At 35.6% G+C, this 17,256-nt stretch overlaps 1 protein-coding gene and 1 non-coding gene across 5 annotated transcripts in view; one reads left to right on the forward strand and one right to left on the reverse strand.

The window, feature by feature from the left end:
• SMG1 (SMG1 nonsense mediated mRNA decay associated PI3K related kinase) overlaps nucleotides 1-17,256 on the reverse strand; it is a 95,963-nt gene that overhangs the window by 48,146 nt on the left and 30,561 nt on the right. For all 4 annotated transcript variants that reach the window (XM_033416464.2, XM_033416463.2, XM_033416462.2 and 1 more), the window contains 17 exons: nucleotides 15,800-15,925; nucleotides 15,332-15,404; nucleotides 14,152-14,249; nucleotides 12,692-12,865; nucleotides 10,635-10,859; nucleotides 8,963-9,064; nucleotides 8,080-8,349; nucleotides 6,429-6,559; nucleotides 5,751-5,912; nucleotides 5,195-5,313; nucleotides 4,639-4,726; nucleotides 4,447-4,548; nucleotides 3,917-4,057; nucleotides 3,124-3,323; nucleotides 2,530-2,726; nucleotides 2,200-2,361; nucleotides 579-733 (listed from right to left, as the gene is read on the reverse strand). In XM_033416464.2, the coding sequence (XP_033272355.1) occupies nucleotides 579-733; nucleotides 2,200-2,361; nucleotides 2,530-2,726; nucleotides 3,124-3,323; nucleotides 3,917-4,057; nucleotides 4,447-4,548; nucleotides 4,639-4,726; nucleotides 5,195-5,313; nucleotides 5,751-5,912; nucleotides 6,429-6,559; nucleotides 8,080-8,349; nucleotides 8,963-9,064; nucleotides 10,635-10,859; nucleotides 12,692-12,865; nucleotides 14,152-14,249; nucleotides 15,332-15,404; nucleotides 15,800-15,925 (2,525 nt within the window). The remainder of the gene's footprint in view (nucleotides 1-578; nucleotides 734-2,199; nucleotides 2,362-2,529; nucleotides 2,727-3,123; nucleotides 3,324-3,916; nucleotides 4,058-4,446; nucleotides 4,549-4,638; nucleotides 4,727-5,194; nucleotides 5,314-5,750; nucleotides 5,913-6,428; nucleotides 6,560-8,079; nucleotides 8,350-8,962; nucleotides 9,065-10,634; nucleotides 10,860-12,691; nucleotides 12,866-14,151; nucleotides 14,250-15,331; nucleotides 15,405-15,799; nucleotides 15,926-17,256) is intronic.
• LOC117198754 (U6 spliceosomal RNA) lies at nucleotides 16,284-16,392 on the forward strand. The gene has a single exon (XR_004479987.1). It is a non-coding gene; the product is annotated as a U6 spliceosomal RNA (small nuclear RNA).

Consider the following 17,256-nt stretch of genomic DNA (forward strand, 5'->3'; position numbering starts at 1 on the left):
TAAGATTAGTAAAAACGTCACAAATAACCTTGCTGTCCAACAATAAGGAACGTTAAATTATGGTGCATTCCCAAAAAAAAGAAAAAAAATGTGTTGTTAAAAATCACATCGTAGAATATTTAACACGGCAAAATATTTTTTTAAATATTGCCGAGTAGAAAAAGCAAAATCGTGAGACCAGCAGAAATACTGCTATTCTGTGAAGAGGATAAAAAACTATATATAAGAGAAAAAAGAACTAGAAAGAAGGCATATATGTACACCAAAACTAAGAGATGGAATTATGAGCCATTCTTTTATTTTCCCTGCATTTTCCAGATTTGGTAAAACTTACATAAGCATACATAGAGGCACTGAATGAGTTTACCTAGAGCAGTGAGTTTGAACATTTAGTGCACAGAGCTAATGAGCAAGAACTCCGGCCATAAAGGGCAATTTGTATCAGACTCTGACATAAAAGGTTATCAATTAAGAATCAACATTAAGTGTAATTAACATTTAATTACAATGTTAGTCAGTAATACAAAAAAATTTAACATAGAGAAATCCTATCACCCATTTCCTTCCTTCCAACTTACCTCCCTTCAGCCTGTTGGGCCACTGAATTAATCCAGAGAAGATTTTTTCCAATGACCGAAGATGACCAGGCAGCAATTCCCTGTATAGCTTCAGGACAATGAAGTTCACACAGTGCTTCTACCACCATCATGATAGTTACTTCCAATTCATTCCCCTGAGAGTGGCATTCAGAAAAATCAATCACAGACCTCAATACCTTCAAAATTCAAATCTCTACTAAATTTACAACTACCGATCACAATCTAAAGCCTGAAGTCAAATTTATTTAACAATTATTTTTACAACAATGAAACTGCATTATTGGAATTACCTAAAATGTTACATATAATGTAGATACAAAGGGCGGTGGTGGTGATGGACCTTAATAGCACATGCGCGTCAGTCTTTACAAAACAAACTTACTTAAACATTTAAACTGTGGCATCTTTGGGAGTAACACGTGAGGTAAATATAAAACAAAAATTAAATAACCATGAATTAAAGAATGCTTAATTTTATGTCTTTGAATATTGCCTACTGACATTACTTAACTAGTAAACGTGCAATTTTTGGATTCCACTTATTTAGTGACCCTACCTACTAGCCAGCACATTTCCCTACATTATAACATTATTAGTACTATACTTTTACATCTATAATAAAATTATTACTCTCTTATACTTAATCATTATATATTATTATAAAAATTCTTTCTTCTATACACACATTTCTTAGAATTACCTTTAAAGTTCTAACCCTTAAGCATAAGTAATGAATATTTTCATTCTAAGTAAAAAATATGAATAGGTGACCCTGGAAGTTACTGCCTGTATAAAAATACTGGAACAAAAGCTTTAAAAATGAATAGAACCGGGCTTCCCTGGTGGCTCAGTGGTTGGGAATCCGCCTGCCAACGCAGGGTACACGGGTTCAAGCCCTGGTCCGGGAGGATCCTGCATGCTGTGAAGCAGCTAAGCCCATATGCTACAGCTGCTGAGCCTGCACTCTGGAGCCCACGAGCCACAACTACTGAAGCCCACGTGCCTAGAGCCCATGCTCAGCAACAGGAGAGGCCACCACAGCGAAGAGTGGCCCCCGCTCTCAGCAACTAGAGAGGACCTGCATACAGCAGAGAGGACCTGCATACAGCAGCGAAGACCCAATGCAGCCAAAAATTAAATAAATGAATAAATATATTTTTTTAAAAGTTCATTAAAAAAAAATGGGGGCTTCCCCGGTGGCACAGTGGTTGAGAATCGGCCTGCCAATGCAAGGGACACGGGTTCGAGCCCTGGTCTGGGAAGATCCCACATGCCACGGAGCAACTGGACCCATGAGCCACAACTACTGAGCCTGTCCATCTGGAGCATGTGCTCCGCAGCAAGAGAGGCCGCAACAGTTAGAGGCCCGCGCACTGCAATGGAGAGTGGCCCCCGCTCGCCGCAACTAGAGAAAGCCCTCGCACAGAAACGAAGATCCAACAGAACCAAAAATAATAAATAACTAAATAAATTTATATTTTAAAAAAATGAATAGAAACTTTAACTTCTTTTATCCATAGATTAGATCATAGCAAAGGAATTAAGCCCAAATTTTTCTAATTAACAGATTTAATTAACTCCACACACACACCCACTTTACCTGAGATGAATTTGTCTTCATTTCTGTAAGCAAGTCGAAGCCATGTCTCACTGTCACAGCAGGCTGTCCTGCCAACAATCCAACCCTCATGATGGAGAGTCGGATCCGAGTCAGCCAGTCTTGACAAGTTTGGCGATTAGTATAGAAAAAAGTCCTAATGACCTTTAGACGAGAAAGAAGAGCTCAGGACTGGTTCAAATTACAGGCAGAGATGTCTCAAATACACATAAAGCATATACATAGGTCCACTGCGATTTCAGCTCTGCATGCACGCACTGCCAGGTTTGACCACGAAACTGACCAAGCAACATTCAGCCCACTGAAACCAACCTTGGGAGGTGATGTTAATGCATTGGCACATCCCTCATATGCATTATACATTAACTTCTCCAGGTTTTCCAGATACTGCAGAAGAAGCACAAGTCTAAGCTGGTTGCTACTGTGGCCTTCATCATTGTCTGCAGTTGTCCACTGACTAACATCTTGATCGGGGTTTAATGTGTGAGCTGCAAGACTTCTAATGATACCTAAAACCAAAAACAGCATTCCAAATTTAAAAGGAATCTTCAAAGATTCTAGAAGTTCTTAGAGATAATTTCACAAATTCACATTTATCAAGTATCCTCTGTATATTCATCATTTAAAAACAAAAGTCCCAACAAGATCTTTTCATTTTTAGAGGAAAAAAAATCTTCTCCACACAAATCCCTTAAATTTGTGAACAAAAACACATACAACATGATTATTTAATAAAAGTTTACTCTAACAAACATATCTAAAAGATTAACTGATAAAGTACTAAAGAAAAAAATCATATACTCTCAAATTTTTGCTTTAACAAGATAAGAAATCCATTATTTCTTAATGTAAGCTTGAAAGTATTTACATTACAAAGTTTGAAACAATGCAGAGTCAATTAATTACCTTCAATTGTCTGGAAGGTATCCTGAGCTCTGCCCAGTGGGGTTCTCAACTTAGAAAGGACAGTGAACTGTGCTGCTTCCCAAATAGCCCACTGCCAAAGGACAGCATCTGTCTTTAGTAGATTGCGGGGAATTGTTGATTGGTCACGTTTATCCAGTCTCTGGCAGCTATAGAACAATCTCTCTAACCAATTGTCCTTCCTGGGAAAAGCAGTTTCATATTTAACAGACAATGATAACTTCGTTAAAATAAAAAAAAAAAGACAAAAACAAAAAACAAACTGCAAGGGAAATGGGAGTAGGGGACTACAATCTTCCCCACTTGAAAAAGGCAAACATGTAAAATTGGGAAGCATTATGTCCCCACCTCTCATTTTAAAGAGGTCTTTTAGAGCTGAAATAGGATGGGGTATGGTTTAGACAGATTATTAGGGTAAAAGGCTCATGACAATTTGGCTATCAGGATAAAACATTCATTGCAACTAAAAATCTCCAGAATGCCTACGCCCCCAGGCCCCTCCGCAAAGCACTGATGACTAGGTCAGATCAGTTAATTGTCAACTACATTTCACCATCACTGTCAGTTGCAAAGCCCATTTTTATTTCTTCAGATGCCATCTTCAAAGCAATTCCTCCTACTACTGAAAACTTAAAACAACCCATTTGAGAAGAATATTACTTTCTACTCTGCCACCCCTGACATATTTTCTCCTCAAAACTGGGCACAGGGTTAAGACATTCATGTATATTTAAATTACTTTTCCCAGATGAAAGAGTCAAAGAAATAATCTTACCCTGTTCTATGAGAGTTCCCATACAAAATAAAACTAATAACATCAGAGAAATCTTGTGGGTGGAATGTGTTACTTGGCGCTTTACTCATGTGACTTCTTAACGCTAAAGAAATTTCTTGAATTTCTGTGTGGTTGTTATTGCTGTAGACAGAAAAATAAAGTCATTGTTATGCAAAATGTTTTCATTAAGAAGTTAGTTCATACTGGAAATGAATCATTTCCCTGCCAACTAAATTTGAAAGTAAAAACTGATAAAATTAAGACTTAAAAAATACATACAGAAATGTTACAACTTTGAAATTTAAGGTTCTTAAAGCACCAAAATTGACCTAATTTAAAACTACAAAAGAATACAATTTACGAATAATAACTACTGAGAAAAATATTTTGACATTATAAGTATTATTCTGTAGCAATTATCATCTCTTCAGTCACTGAGAAGTGCCATACAAGATGTGATATTAATTCACTAACAGGCAACTTGTCTTTTCCTGAACTAAACATTGTGGGATGTCTTTGCACCAACATACCTCAAGACAACATCTAAAGGAATTGACTTCAATAGCTTTCCAAATGCTTGTCGAATACGAGTTCCACTATGGACTAGTTGAACACGGCAAACATCAACACACCTACAAAAAAATGAAATAGATAATAGAAGTGTGGAATATTTCCAAGGATCAAAAGGGCCAGGGTCAAAATATTGGATCTTTAATCCATACCTCTGTAAAAGATCGTCTGGTAATGAAGAGGACAAAGCATGTAGACTGCTGCATGCTTGCAGACAGATATTCACATCTTCGACAAGAGCTATTAAAAATTTAAAGACACTTTCAGCTTGCCAGAAGAAATTATATGCCACTATGTCATAATTTTCTGAATCCATTCATTTCAATAAACAATGAGTGCCTACTATGGATGAGGGGCTGCTCCTGCCTGGAACCATCACTGGCAGTAACATTTGGGAAAATGATACTCTCAACAAAACCCACTCAGGGTGACTAGTCTTAACCCAAATCTTTCTCTGAAGGAAACTTTAAAAGTACATGGAATGTATAAACAATCACATAAGCTTAAAAATGTGACGATCACTTAAAAACAACTTGTTTTTCACATATTAAGAATGGCAAAAAAATTAAGACAGATTATGCATTTGTCATTAAAATGGGGATGATACATCTCCAGTCATGAAAAGCACTCAAGTGACTATCTTTCTGCCATTAACAAAGATCTCTTTTAAGCACTGATTAACAAAATTAAATAATCTCAGATTCTTACTGTTGGCTAAAAGGCCTTTGCAAAATTTATGGAAAGATGGAAGAGAGAATAAAGGTGCGTATGTTTCAGACTTCCTCATTAAAACAGCCACTTCCAAAGCCCAGGTCATTAATAGTTTCCTGAAACACAAAATATACAGTTGATTTCACATTAAAAAAAAATAGAAAAACACCTTGAAAAACCTATTTTTTTTACATTAGTTTTCTTTTGGTCTTTTAGATACCTCAAGCGATAAGAAACAAATATTAAAACTAGAGAAATTCCTTTGCCAAAACTGTCTTTTAAGAAAATCTCCCCAAACTAGCATAAATTGTAGTAAAAAATATTTTTAAATCTCTATAAATACATTCATCTATAAAATATTGCAGGAGGGCGAGGTTTCATGTAATTCTTTCAGGAAAGAACAAGAAATTCTAGATTAAATAATAAAACAAAAATTTAAAGTGTTTCATAATGAAGAAGTTGCTCTACCCATTCAAATGACAGTCATTTCTTTTTCTCAAATTATGAAGCCAAATTAACAAAAGTTAGAAACAATATTATAAGTATTAGTTACCTTGTGTCCTGGTTAAGATTATCTTTCTTAAGCAATATTCCCAGGAGATTTAATATAATTGAGAAATGTTTTTTTGTAGCTGTAGTTACAGTACTAATCACCGCTCCATCAAACAAGGATGGGGACGAGGAACTAAGACTACTAGATATAAAGTGGTCATGCCTGGAAGACAAAATTTGGATCATCTTTTCATCTCTCATTTTTTAAAAAAAGGCAATTCCAAAGTTAAGTCAATACACATTTTAAAAAATGTACTCTAGGGACTTCCTTGGTGGCGCAGTGGTTAAGAATCCGCCTGCCAATGCAGGGGACATGGTTCAATCCCTGGTCGGGGAAGATCCCACATGCCACAGAGCAACTAAGCCCTTGCGCCACAACTACTGAGCCTGCGCTCTAGAGCCTGCGAGCCACAACTACTGAGCCCGAGTGCCACAACTTCTGAAGCCCGTGCTCCGCAACAAGAGAAGCCACCGCAATGAGAAGCCCACTCACAACGAAGAATGGCTCCCGCTTGCCACTAGAGAAAGCCCGCACACAGCAATGAAGACCCAACACAGCCGAAAATAAATAAATTTATAAAATAAAATAAATTATAAAATAAATGTATACTCTAAAGGACCCATGTTCCCTTTTAAAAAAAAATTTTTTTTTCTTAAGAAGTATATGTAAATACATTACCTGGTACAATGAGAATACAATGTGTAGAGCACTGCGTACTGAATGGCAGGGAAGTGAACAGCCAGGTCGCCATGCACAATCATCAGATTCTTACTAAGGAGTGCAAAGACAGTTGGAGACAGCGCCCACATCTGATGACATACAAAAGAAAGTAAACGTATGGCTCCTCCAAGACATACAAAAGCATACAAAAAGTTTATCCTTCAAAATATGTCTACACATTTTTAAAAATTAAAATTGACAGATTTAAATTTGGAAACAAGCTAGTACACTAAACCTGGGATCAACAAATACTTCTTGTGAAGATGAGAGTAAATATCTCAGCCTTTGCAGGCCACATGACACCTCTGGTACAATGTCCAACTCCTCAACTCTGCCACTGCAGAGAGAAAAGTTACAGACAAAAAAACAGGAATAAAAGTGGCTATGTTCCAATAAAAATTCTTTACAAAAAGATGTGATGCTTGGTGATGGTTGCAAAATTCTGTGAGTATACTAAAAGTCACTGAATTGCATACTTTAAATGAGTATTATAATGTATGTGAATTATATCTCAATATTTTTTTTAAAAAAGAAAGAAAAAAAAAAACACGTAGTGGGCTAGATTTGGTCCATGGACTGTAATTTGCTGATCCTTCGTCTAAACAAAGCCCTTGCACCCTTCAGTGTAGTAGATCGTTATTTCCTCAGTTTTCCATGTACTTCAAATGGCAAGTTGCCCTGTCCAGTGAGAAAAAAGGCACACGCTGCCACTCTAAGTCTTTTCCATCCTTCCCTTTCTTTCCATTGCTAAGATACTCCTTTCCATCTGACTGCCCGGTCCCGACTCCCTCTCGTTTCCAGAGTGCAGGATGTAAACCTCAAATCTGAGCACAATGTGAATTTCTCAACAACCAAATTTTAGAATGCAAAGAATGGAAGAGTCTACCGCAGCCTAGCAGTGAGGGAAAGAGCAGCTATGGAGGGACACAGGGCAATCTGATCTAACAATATGGAAAGCATGCAAATATAAACATCAAATCTTGACTCTTCCCTCCTTCTCTCTTAGACTACATTATCCCCTTAATAGTATCCCATTACTTTTCATTATAAATCATGTTTTTCAATCCTGCAAGGTCCACTAGGAGGGAGAAATATACTAACCACAGCAATAATTATAAATGAAAAGCATGGTCACTTCAAATTTCTTACAGGAAATCTTTATTCTTTTTCCAAAAGCATATATGAATGTTCCTAGAGAAAAGTAGTTAGTCAAAAAATAAGGACCATATGGAAGCACTAACTCTAGTGGGAAGAAGGAAAAGAGTACCAGGGGAAGAAGGGGTTGCATATTAAAAGAACTATACAAACTTGCCCTGTGGAAAATGTTGACAATTTTTCTAAAAGCATGCTAGAGTAAATAGGAGAAAGCATTAAAATGCATTTTGTAAAAAATAGAATATAAAAAACTTATCAAGGAAAGCAAAAGCTAAACATAATGGCAAGAAAATATTCCTGTCAATTTTAATTATCCAGGCATGTCCAAAATATGGCCGTTTGATCTATGTGATTCTGTAGACACACTGCCTTGATAGGTAAATGAAATATGTAAACATGCAATAAGAAGAGGCTGAAATGGGATAAAACAAAGACATTACAAGTAAATACTCACCCCAATCAGTGAGTTTTTAGCATTTCCAATTGTAGTCAGAGCACTGAGGTCAAATATAACTACAAATTTTGCATTGTCTACATTGAATACATGATTCTTAAAAGCCTCATGTTTTATTTCGGAACAGGCATCAGGAAGTTGTAGACTATGCAACAGGTTGTTTAGGGCACAAGTCATTTCTCCCAAAATTAATTTATAGGCAGTCTCCAGAACAGGAATATTCTTCAGGCTGAGCACTGCTTGATAAACAGCATGGGCTACAGCAACAACCTTAAAATAAGAATTCAGGAAAGTGATAATTAAATGGAAAGTATATTACTATCTGCATAATGGTGATGCACATCAGTTTAAGACTGATAAATTTACTGTCCAAAACACCAAAGATCTTAATTTTTAAAAAAGCAATTTAGGAAACCTACATAGTATCAGTAAGCATTTTAAAATCTATAAAGCTTTATTTAAAAAAGGGTCCTCTAAATTAAAAATGACAATGTGAAATTTCTTAAAAGTCCTTTTTTTTTTTTCAAGCCAGTATCAAAACACATACAAACACCATTTTATTAAGATAAGTTTTCCTACATCTACTTAGAAAGTCTATAGTGGCTTTGACTGGGAGTCGGTTAAGAAGCTAACAATGAAGTATTATTTACAACATACACATCACATTTTAATAAAACAAATTTAATAAAATCTGAAAAAACTACCTGCATATCACTGATCAAAGTATACAGTATGAAAATCAAATATTAAATGAATCATTATAATTTCTATATTCTAAATCAAATATTTATCATTTCGATTTCATTTATGTAGCCTACTAAGGAACAGGAGTCAAACCCTTCAATGACCTAAGTTTATCAAGTCTGATCAATGAATCACTTACCTCTTTTTCTTTATGATAACGCAAAAATAGTAGTTTAGATGATGGTATAAATAGTTTTTCTACAAATGATGATGGCAGTTTTGTATTTATCTGTTCAACAATCTAAAAGAATAAAATAAGAAATGAGCTATCAATTCACAAAAGAACATGGAGGAATCTTAAATGCATATTTCTAAGGGAAAAAAAAAACAATATGAAAAGGCTGCATACTGTATGATTCTAACTATATGACACTCTGGAAAAGGCAAAACTATAGGGGCTTCCCTGGTGGCGCAGTGGTTAAGAATCCACCTGCCAGTGCAGGGGACGTGGGTTCGAGCCCTGGTCCGGGAAGATGCCGCCGAGCAACTAAGCCCGTGCGCCGCAACTACTGAGCCTGCACTCTAGAGCCCACGAGTCACAACTACTGAGCCCACGTGCCACAACTACTGAAGCCCGCGTGCCTTGAGTCCATGCTCCACAACAAGACAAGCCACCACAATGAGAAGCCCGCGCACAGCAACGAAGACCCAGTGCAGCCAAAAATAAATAAATTAAACCAAACAAACAAACAAACAAAAACTATAGAGACAGTAAAAAGATCAGTGGTTGCCAGCCAGAAGAGGGGAGAGAATAGGTGGAACACAAGGGATTTTTAGGGCACTGAAACCCTTCTGCATGATACTGTAATGGTGAATACATGGCATTATACATTTGTCAAACCCACAGAATGTGCAATACAGAGAGTGAACCCTAAAGTCAACTATGGACTTTAATTAATAATGATGTCTCAGTTTGGCTCATCAGTTGTAATAATAGTACCACACTAAAACTAAAGATATTAGTAACAGAGGAAACTATTGGGGGAACAGGTTATATGGGAACTTTGTACATTCTGCTTAATTTTTCTGTAAACCTAAAAACTGCTCTGAAAATTAATCTATTAAAGAAAAAAGTAATATATCTAAGCTATATGTTTAGGCCTTAACATTGTGACATTAAAACGTTTAGATACCGAAATAGTATACATGTATTTACACTTAAACATGGGTTTTTTTTCACATTGGCAAAGGGAAGTGTAACTATGGCAGAAATGTTTAGCAGAATGTCATCTAGAATTTGCTTTGAAATAATCCAGTTGGGGATGCAGGGATGGCAAGGAGGAGGCAGAGCGTAGGAGGCCTAGATGAAACCAGATGGGCCATGTGCTTCTAATTATAGAAACTGAGTATTAAGTATGCAGAGATTCATTATACTACTCTACTTTTTTTTAATATACTTCAAAAGGTCCATAATAAAAGGCGGAGAGAGGGGGGATATTTATGATTAAGAAAATAATAAAAACTATCAAAGAAGTTTTCATGTTTCAGAAACAAAACATAACAGGGTCTTTCAAAATAGCTATCAAGTACCTTCTCTACACAGTATTTATCAGGAGTGCTAGATAGTCTCATGTGAAGGATGATATTTCATCGAAATAAAGGATATTTCATCAAAAAAAAAAGTACAGCTACACTGAGATGAGCACTCAAATACTAAAAGTACACAGATACTAGAGCAAAAACAAACTAGATTATATAGATAAGACTAATTAATGCAAAAAAACACAAACAAACAAGGGCTTAACTTCTTCCGCATCAATTTAAATTTAAGGGCCTGAATAAACATATTAAACAAAAAAGAATTCACATACCAATGTGAGTAAATTCAAGACTGAGATGATATAATCTGTACCACAAGTCCGGCAATTCTCCAGTTGATCTAATCCATATGTAATAACCATGTCACAATGTATAGTCATGCTAGGATCCAAGCTGCCGAGCAAAACACCAACACACTCATTAGCAGCTGTCAACACAGCCTCAGAAAAAAACACCTGGTTTGCAGCCGTCACACATCTCATTACTCTGTACAGAACCTGCAATGGGGAAAACAAGCAGCTTTAAAAAAAACTCATATTCTTCCACAGAGCAAGAAATATTTTCTATTTAATGCAGTTTCTATTGAAAATTAACTGCCTGCCTTGTCAGTAGTCTCTTAATATTCTAGTTCTCAGTGGCTGAATAATAATAAGGTATCTCTGGTACAACACACAAAAAGGATATTGCCTAAGTATTCTAAAGTACTATTGTGAGAGGAATGGAATTTGCCATACTCTATTTCCCTTATACCCAATTCTTATCCCCCCACCAAAGTGACTAAATGGTTGAAGTTCAGAACTTCATAATAATCATGAAATACACCAGAACTTAGAACAGTAACAGTATTAACAACATGGGAATAACCTGCCGTGAGAATAACTTTCCGTAATCTAGCACTTGGACTTTTAATCAATCTTTTAAAACTAAATATCCAAGATAGCTTTAGCTTATGAAAGTTCATGTACTGATGGTCTCTATGTAAAGATAAATATAAATATTCTCATTCATAACATATAATACCTATTTGAGGATTATGAAAATCTTATCATTTCCAGCCCCAAAAAACCCCAGTAAACTATAGTAGTCAATGTACTACATTTCTAATAAAAATAACTTAGGAAAAAACAAGTACAGAAAAACAGACACAGAAAAGATTGATACAGAAAAATATTTCTCAAATTTTTCTGTAATATTCAACAACCACTACATATAGGGGTTTTTTGTAAACCTGCATATAGATTTAAAAGGCCTAAAAGACCATTTTTGGCAAGGCCCTAAAAGACCTTCATAAAAGAGTACATTTAATATAGAATTATCCTGGAAAATGATACATTCCTGTCCTTTTGTTTTATAGATATAAATAAATAGATATAATAAACTGCTTTTATTTCAACACTGACAAAGTCATCAACCACCCATCTTTTAGACAGTAAAAATAAAAATATTAAACCACTTGGATCAGTTTCAAAATATTAACATATTAACATGCTGGTTTTAATTATCTTCAGGACATTTCTGCTCAAATACACAATTAACTTACCAAGAATTACATATATATATAATTAATGTCTTATTTTATCTAGCAAAGTGTTCAACGAAAGTAAATGCTCATAAAAGCTAGAATTTTACACTAGCAGTAAAATTTTAATCATTTAGGTTAAATCTTTTATGACTATCACACAGGTTTCTTCTCCCTTCTTATTCAAGCAGAATATAATGATGGGGGTTCATTTCTCACATTCATTACACTGAACCACTCACTGGACTGTAATACAGTGCAGCTGATGTCTGGGGCTGCTGAAATGTGGCAATCTAGCTACCTCTTATAATTGGTCTCAGGCTATTACATAGTTTAAGTTCTTATATCTTTACATCCTTTGATGTTAGGCTATCAAGTTGTTTCATCCTCTCATGCTTAAGAGAAAATTACTTTTCGAGGCCTTCCCTGTTAAGAGTTATTCTTAGTATGTTGAAAAACTAAAAGGAGACACAATAATTTTAAAGCAAAACTCAGTATTATTAAAAAACTAAAGAATAAGATTTTAAAATTCATATTAAAAACAAGAATAAATGAACCTACAGAGAATCTCCTAAAAGAAAAGTTCATAGGCATTTAAAAATTCAGAGTGGACTTTTTTTCATCAGGTTGGGGGGTGAGGGGAGTGAGATATAGAATTCCCTACTTTTCTGGCCATTTAAGAAAGTGGCCAGACACCTACACACATGCTAAACAAATGAGGGATTAATAACATAGCTCACTAGGTAAACAGAAGCATTTAAAAGAAAAGGCAATTTTTGCTGAATGATACTAAAGACTACTAAAACTTACATCTGTTACGTATGCCTCAGTAATTGGAGGACCCCGAATTGGGCTGAAACGTTCCCCAATGCTCCTCACCACAGTACTGAATACCCGGAGAAGCGCTGCCAACTTTGGTAAGGACACGGATGGAGGTGGAACATCTTCATCCACTGACTCCCCAGAGGCCACATGGCTGAGGTCCTAGATGTGAATTCAACAGCATTCTTATTTAAGTAAGACATTGTTTAAAAAACAAAAAACAACTCCCAATTTTTAAATCAATTAGCTTTATAATACATTTTTACAAATAAGGAGGAATTTCGGCTTATGAGAAAAGGAAACATGAATCTAAGTATAAAAGTAGATTTTGCTTCTCTAATTATTTAAATAAGCAAATATTAACCTCAATAGATTCTTTGAGCCACTCAAGTCAACAGTATACTAAGCCAATATTATTCACATGAAGAGCAAGGGGGGTTGGGGGAGTTTAGAGGAGGTTGGTTTAAAAAATTATAAGACCTTAGAAGACCTAGCCTACAGATTTATAAGCTAGCTGAGGAAATTAGACATACTCAAAGGAAAAGATTAGCAAAAAACGGGGTACTACAACCAACATATACCTACACATAATTAAGCACCAAAATAATCAAAGAGAATTCAATCTTACGGATAGCAAAGGGAAGTCTCTACAAACTAGAATGGGTGGCTTATCAGAAGCAGATCAGCTTTAAAGGTGTGCTAGGAACCAAGACATCCTAGGCATAGGGGTAAAGAAACATGTGGAAGCAAAATATTCCCTCACTTTTCTCTGAAAGGGAGCAGATAGATTGGTAGAGTTAAGAGGCAGATAGATTGGTAGAGTTAAAAGTAGTGAAGTAACTGTTTGCTAGAAGTAGCAAAAGTATAAAGAAAAGATGAAGCTAAATCTTTACGGAAGCCTTGACCACCAAACAAGAATCTTGGTAATTACCAACTGAGTAGGGAAGAAACACTAAGATGGCAGGTTTAAGTCAGGACAGTGGCCAGGAAATCCAAGAACCAATAATAGACACTTCAACAGCAGTATTAAAGGTACCATACTCAAAGGTGGCTGAAGCCAAGCCTTGTCCTCCGAAGCATGATCCAAGATTGCCAATAGAAGTAAGAGAAAAAAGCCTTTAGGGGCTTTTATACAATATCAATTCACCTTTTTCATAACAAAAAATAAGAAACAACTGAAGAAAATGTCTTCAGGAAACTACCAGCCACCAAGATTATTTCAAGCTTTGGGAAATTAGGCCTGCAATTTTTCTATCTTTCTGGTAATTCTGCTGGCAACTTAAAAACATCTAAAAATAATTAAAATATTGCAATGGTCTCATAATTTTTGCTTAAATGTCAGGTGATCTGAATTGTTTTAAAATAAATCTAGCACTGCTTTAGATTTTTGTTTTTGCTTTTTTCTTACCTGAAATTTTAGGAAATAACTTCATTTTTTATATACTCACCTCAGCATATGCCTCCATGTCCTCTAGAAACTGACCAAGAAGAGTGGTAGAAAATGCAAGATCAGCTACCCAGAATGGCTCCAAACTCTGCAACCACCCTAGGAATCATACAAGAAATTTTGGAAGAGTAGAAAAAAATTTTAAGTCCAAGTTAAAAAAATATTTAAGAGAATTCTTTTAAAAGGTATCTGGTTTTCAAGTTGCCCACTCTTGAAACATGCCCTATATCATAAAATTAGGACTATAAACTGTTTTTTGTTTATTTGGGGCCGTGCTGCGTGCCGCGCGGCTTGCGGGATATTATTTTCCCGACCAGGAACTGAACCCGGGCCCCCGCAATGGAAGCGCAGAGTCCTACACACTGGACCACCAGGGAATTCCCTGTAAACCGTTTAATATACTAATGATTAACCACTACCTCTTTTAACGCTACAGAAATGAAAATTCTCCAGAAATTAAAATATAATCTCATGTCCTTTTTTTTTAATAAGTAGATTCAGTAGCCATACTGTCACTACACACAGGACTTAGACTAAAATGTGCCAATCTATGGCCACCTTGGCTTTCTTCTCCAGGGCCACACGTGGTCACCAAAAGCGTACACTCATCCCCCCAGGGGAAATGGGACCACTTGCCAGTGGAATTGAGAGAACTACTCTCACCTGTATATCTTAATTTCAGAAGTTTATTTCACCAAATAAGCTATGAGAAACTACAGCACCTGGAACAAGTTGAAATGTCCAAGTGAGTCATATCAGTCATTCATTTAACACGGAAAAAAAATTTTTTCTTTATCATTTATGACAATCCTCCAAATTAATCCATTTGTTTAATCAATAGAAAAACAATAAATCACGAATATCCAGGATCTTCCTTTCTACCCTTCAGGGTACTGCCACTGTGGTATCTCCTACCAGCACACGCAGCAAATGACTTGAGATAAAGTCCTTACTCACAGGTGCAACACTACAATCTGTATTTACTCTCCCTACCTACTACAAAAGTACACATTTTTCCTTTTAAATGATAAATTTAGCTAACAAGTAATCTTCACCAAAATATCCTCTGAAGCAATTATTTTTCTTGCATTATCAAAAAAGTAGTGTTAACAGCTGGTCTTTGAGAAACGAACACTCCTTCCCACAATATTTAAATGACTGGTATATGCTGAACGACTCACCAGACACCTGCTGTGTAAGCGAAGGTTTCTGAGTATGATCTATATGCCATCCGACTAATATGTCAACTGTATCCTGGATGGAGACAGAGAAGGGGACTAATCATTTTAAGGTCTTATTGCTATTCCAACCTGTGGAACATTTCAGAGTAAGAGAACCTAGAACATCTTACGTCCCACCTTCTTGACATTATACATTAAAGCGGGGTTGGGAGGGGCAGGGCAGGAGAATAATGGAACTTTCTTTATGACACTGATGAAATATTTCTTTAAGTATTTTAAGATATTAGTGTTAGCAAGTACAGATGGTATTTTTTATAAAACTACATTATTGCATCATTCAATCCTGGACCTTAAAACCAATTATACTCAAAGGAGCAGAAACTCTGTTTTCTATCTAATTCCCCAGGTCCTCATACATGCAGCCAATCCCTTACCCCATCATCTGGAAAGGGGGGGCGGGGAACTCACCCTAAAATTAGTGCTGAAAATATGAGGGTAACATCGAGCTACCAAAAGAATGCACTTAACACATTTGCAAAGTAATTCTGGTGTATCCACATTTTCAAGAATGGACTGCAGGCTGGTCATTACAAGCTAAAAAATAAAAGTTACAAACCGTGAACATTTAATAAAACAGGGAGAAAACAAGCAAATTAGGTTCATTATTTAATAGTGACTATAGCCAAAACTGACTATATCAAAGAAAATAAATTCTATAGTTTTAGTTCCCAAAAAAGTTGAAAACATTTCAATCCACTGTTTTCCCCTCATTTAATATCTATTAACATTATTCCTAAGTAACATGTTTACATTGTTCCTAAGTGCTCTCTTCAAAACCATGGGTGTGATTAAAATTTCAAGTAGAAAAACTAAGATGTGCTTGGGAAACTTGTCTTTAAAGTACCAGAATTATTTTCCAATTCAAAACATAGAGCAGATGTTGTATGACTTATACTTTAAGATATTAGTACTTGCTTCAAATTGGAATGATTCAAAGAAGGTTAGCATGGCCCCAACACAAGAATGACACACGGGCTCATGTTACCACTATATATATTTTTAAAATAAATATATGGCATACTACCTATAGAATATTTTGTAGCTAAATAATATTTTGTAGCTAAATATTTTGTAGCTAAATATTTTGTAGCTAAATAAAAAAATATTTTTTTTGTTAAAATCAATTTTTTCCCCAAAAGGAAAGTTCTTCTCTACAAAAGAATGATGTTATAAGTATAGAAGAAATGCTACAATTAGAAAACCACCATTTTGCGACAGCCAATGCTATAATCTATACAATGCACAGAATATGAATGAATGCTAAAATCAAGTGAAATATTATGAAAAAACCAGGATATTCAGGAGGTCTCACAGTATCATGCCCACATTACTCACTAATTACAAAGGGAGAAAAATAAGCCTTCACAATGGAAAGATCTGGTTGGTCATCACCTTAACCAAGTGATGAAACTCTTTATCTAAGAGTTACGTGAACCTGAAGTTATATGCCTGCTAGTGTGATACAGCACTAAGTATGAACCCATGAAGTATTCGTGACCAAAATATTTGAACTGAATCTAAACAGGAAGGAATAATCAGACAAGCCCAAAACATAGAACATTCTACAAAATAAGGGGGACAAAAAAGGGTGCAGAGAATTGTTCTACTTAAGAGGTTAAAGAGGCACACCACCATCTTCAAGAGATTAAAGATTCATCAATACATGAACCTTGATGGGATCCTGGGTTAAGACAAAAGTTATAGACATCTTAGTGGCAGCTGCAAAATTTGAACATGGATTGTCTTATGTGACAAAATTAATTTTCTTAGGTATGATTATAATGTTAATATGAGATTAGCCTTAACCTTAGGAGAGGCATGCTGAAGTATCACAGCATAAGCCATCATGATGTGTGGAATTTATT

Source organism: Orcinus orca, chromosome 16 (genome assembly GCF_937001465.1).
Source record: "Orcinus orca chromosome 16, mOrcOrc1.1, whole genome shotgun sequence".
Lineage (NCBI taxonomy): Eukaryota > Metazoa > Chordata > Mammalia > Artiodactyla > Delphinidae > Orcinus > Orcinus orca.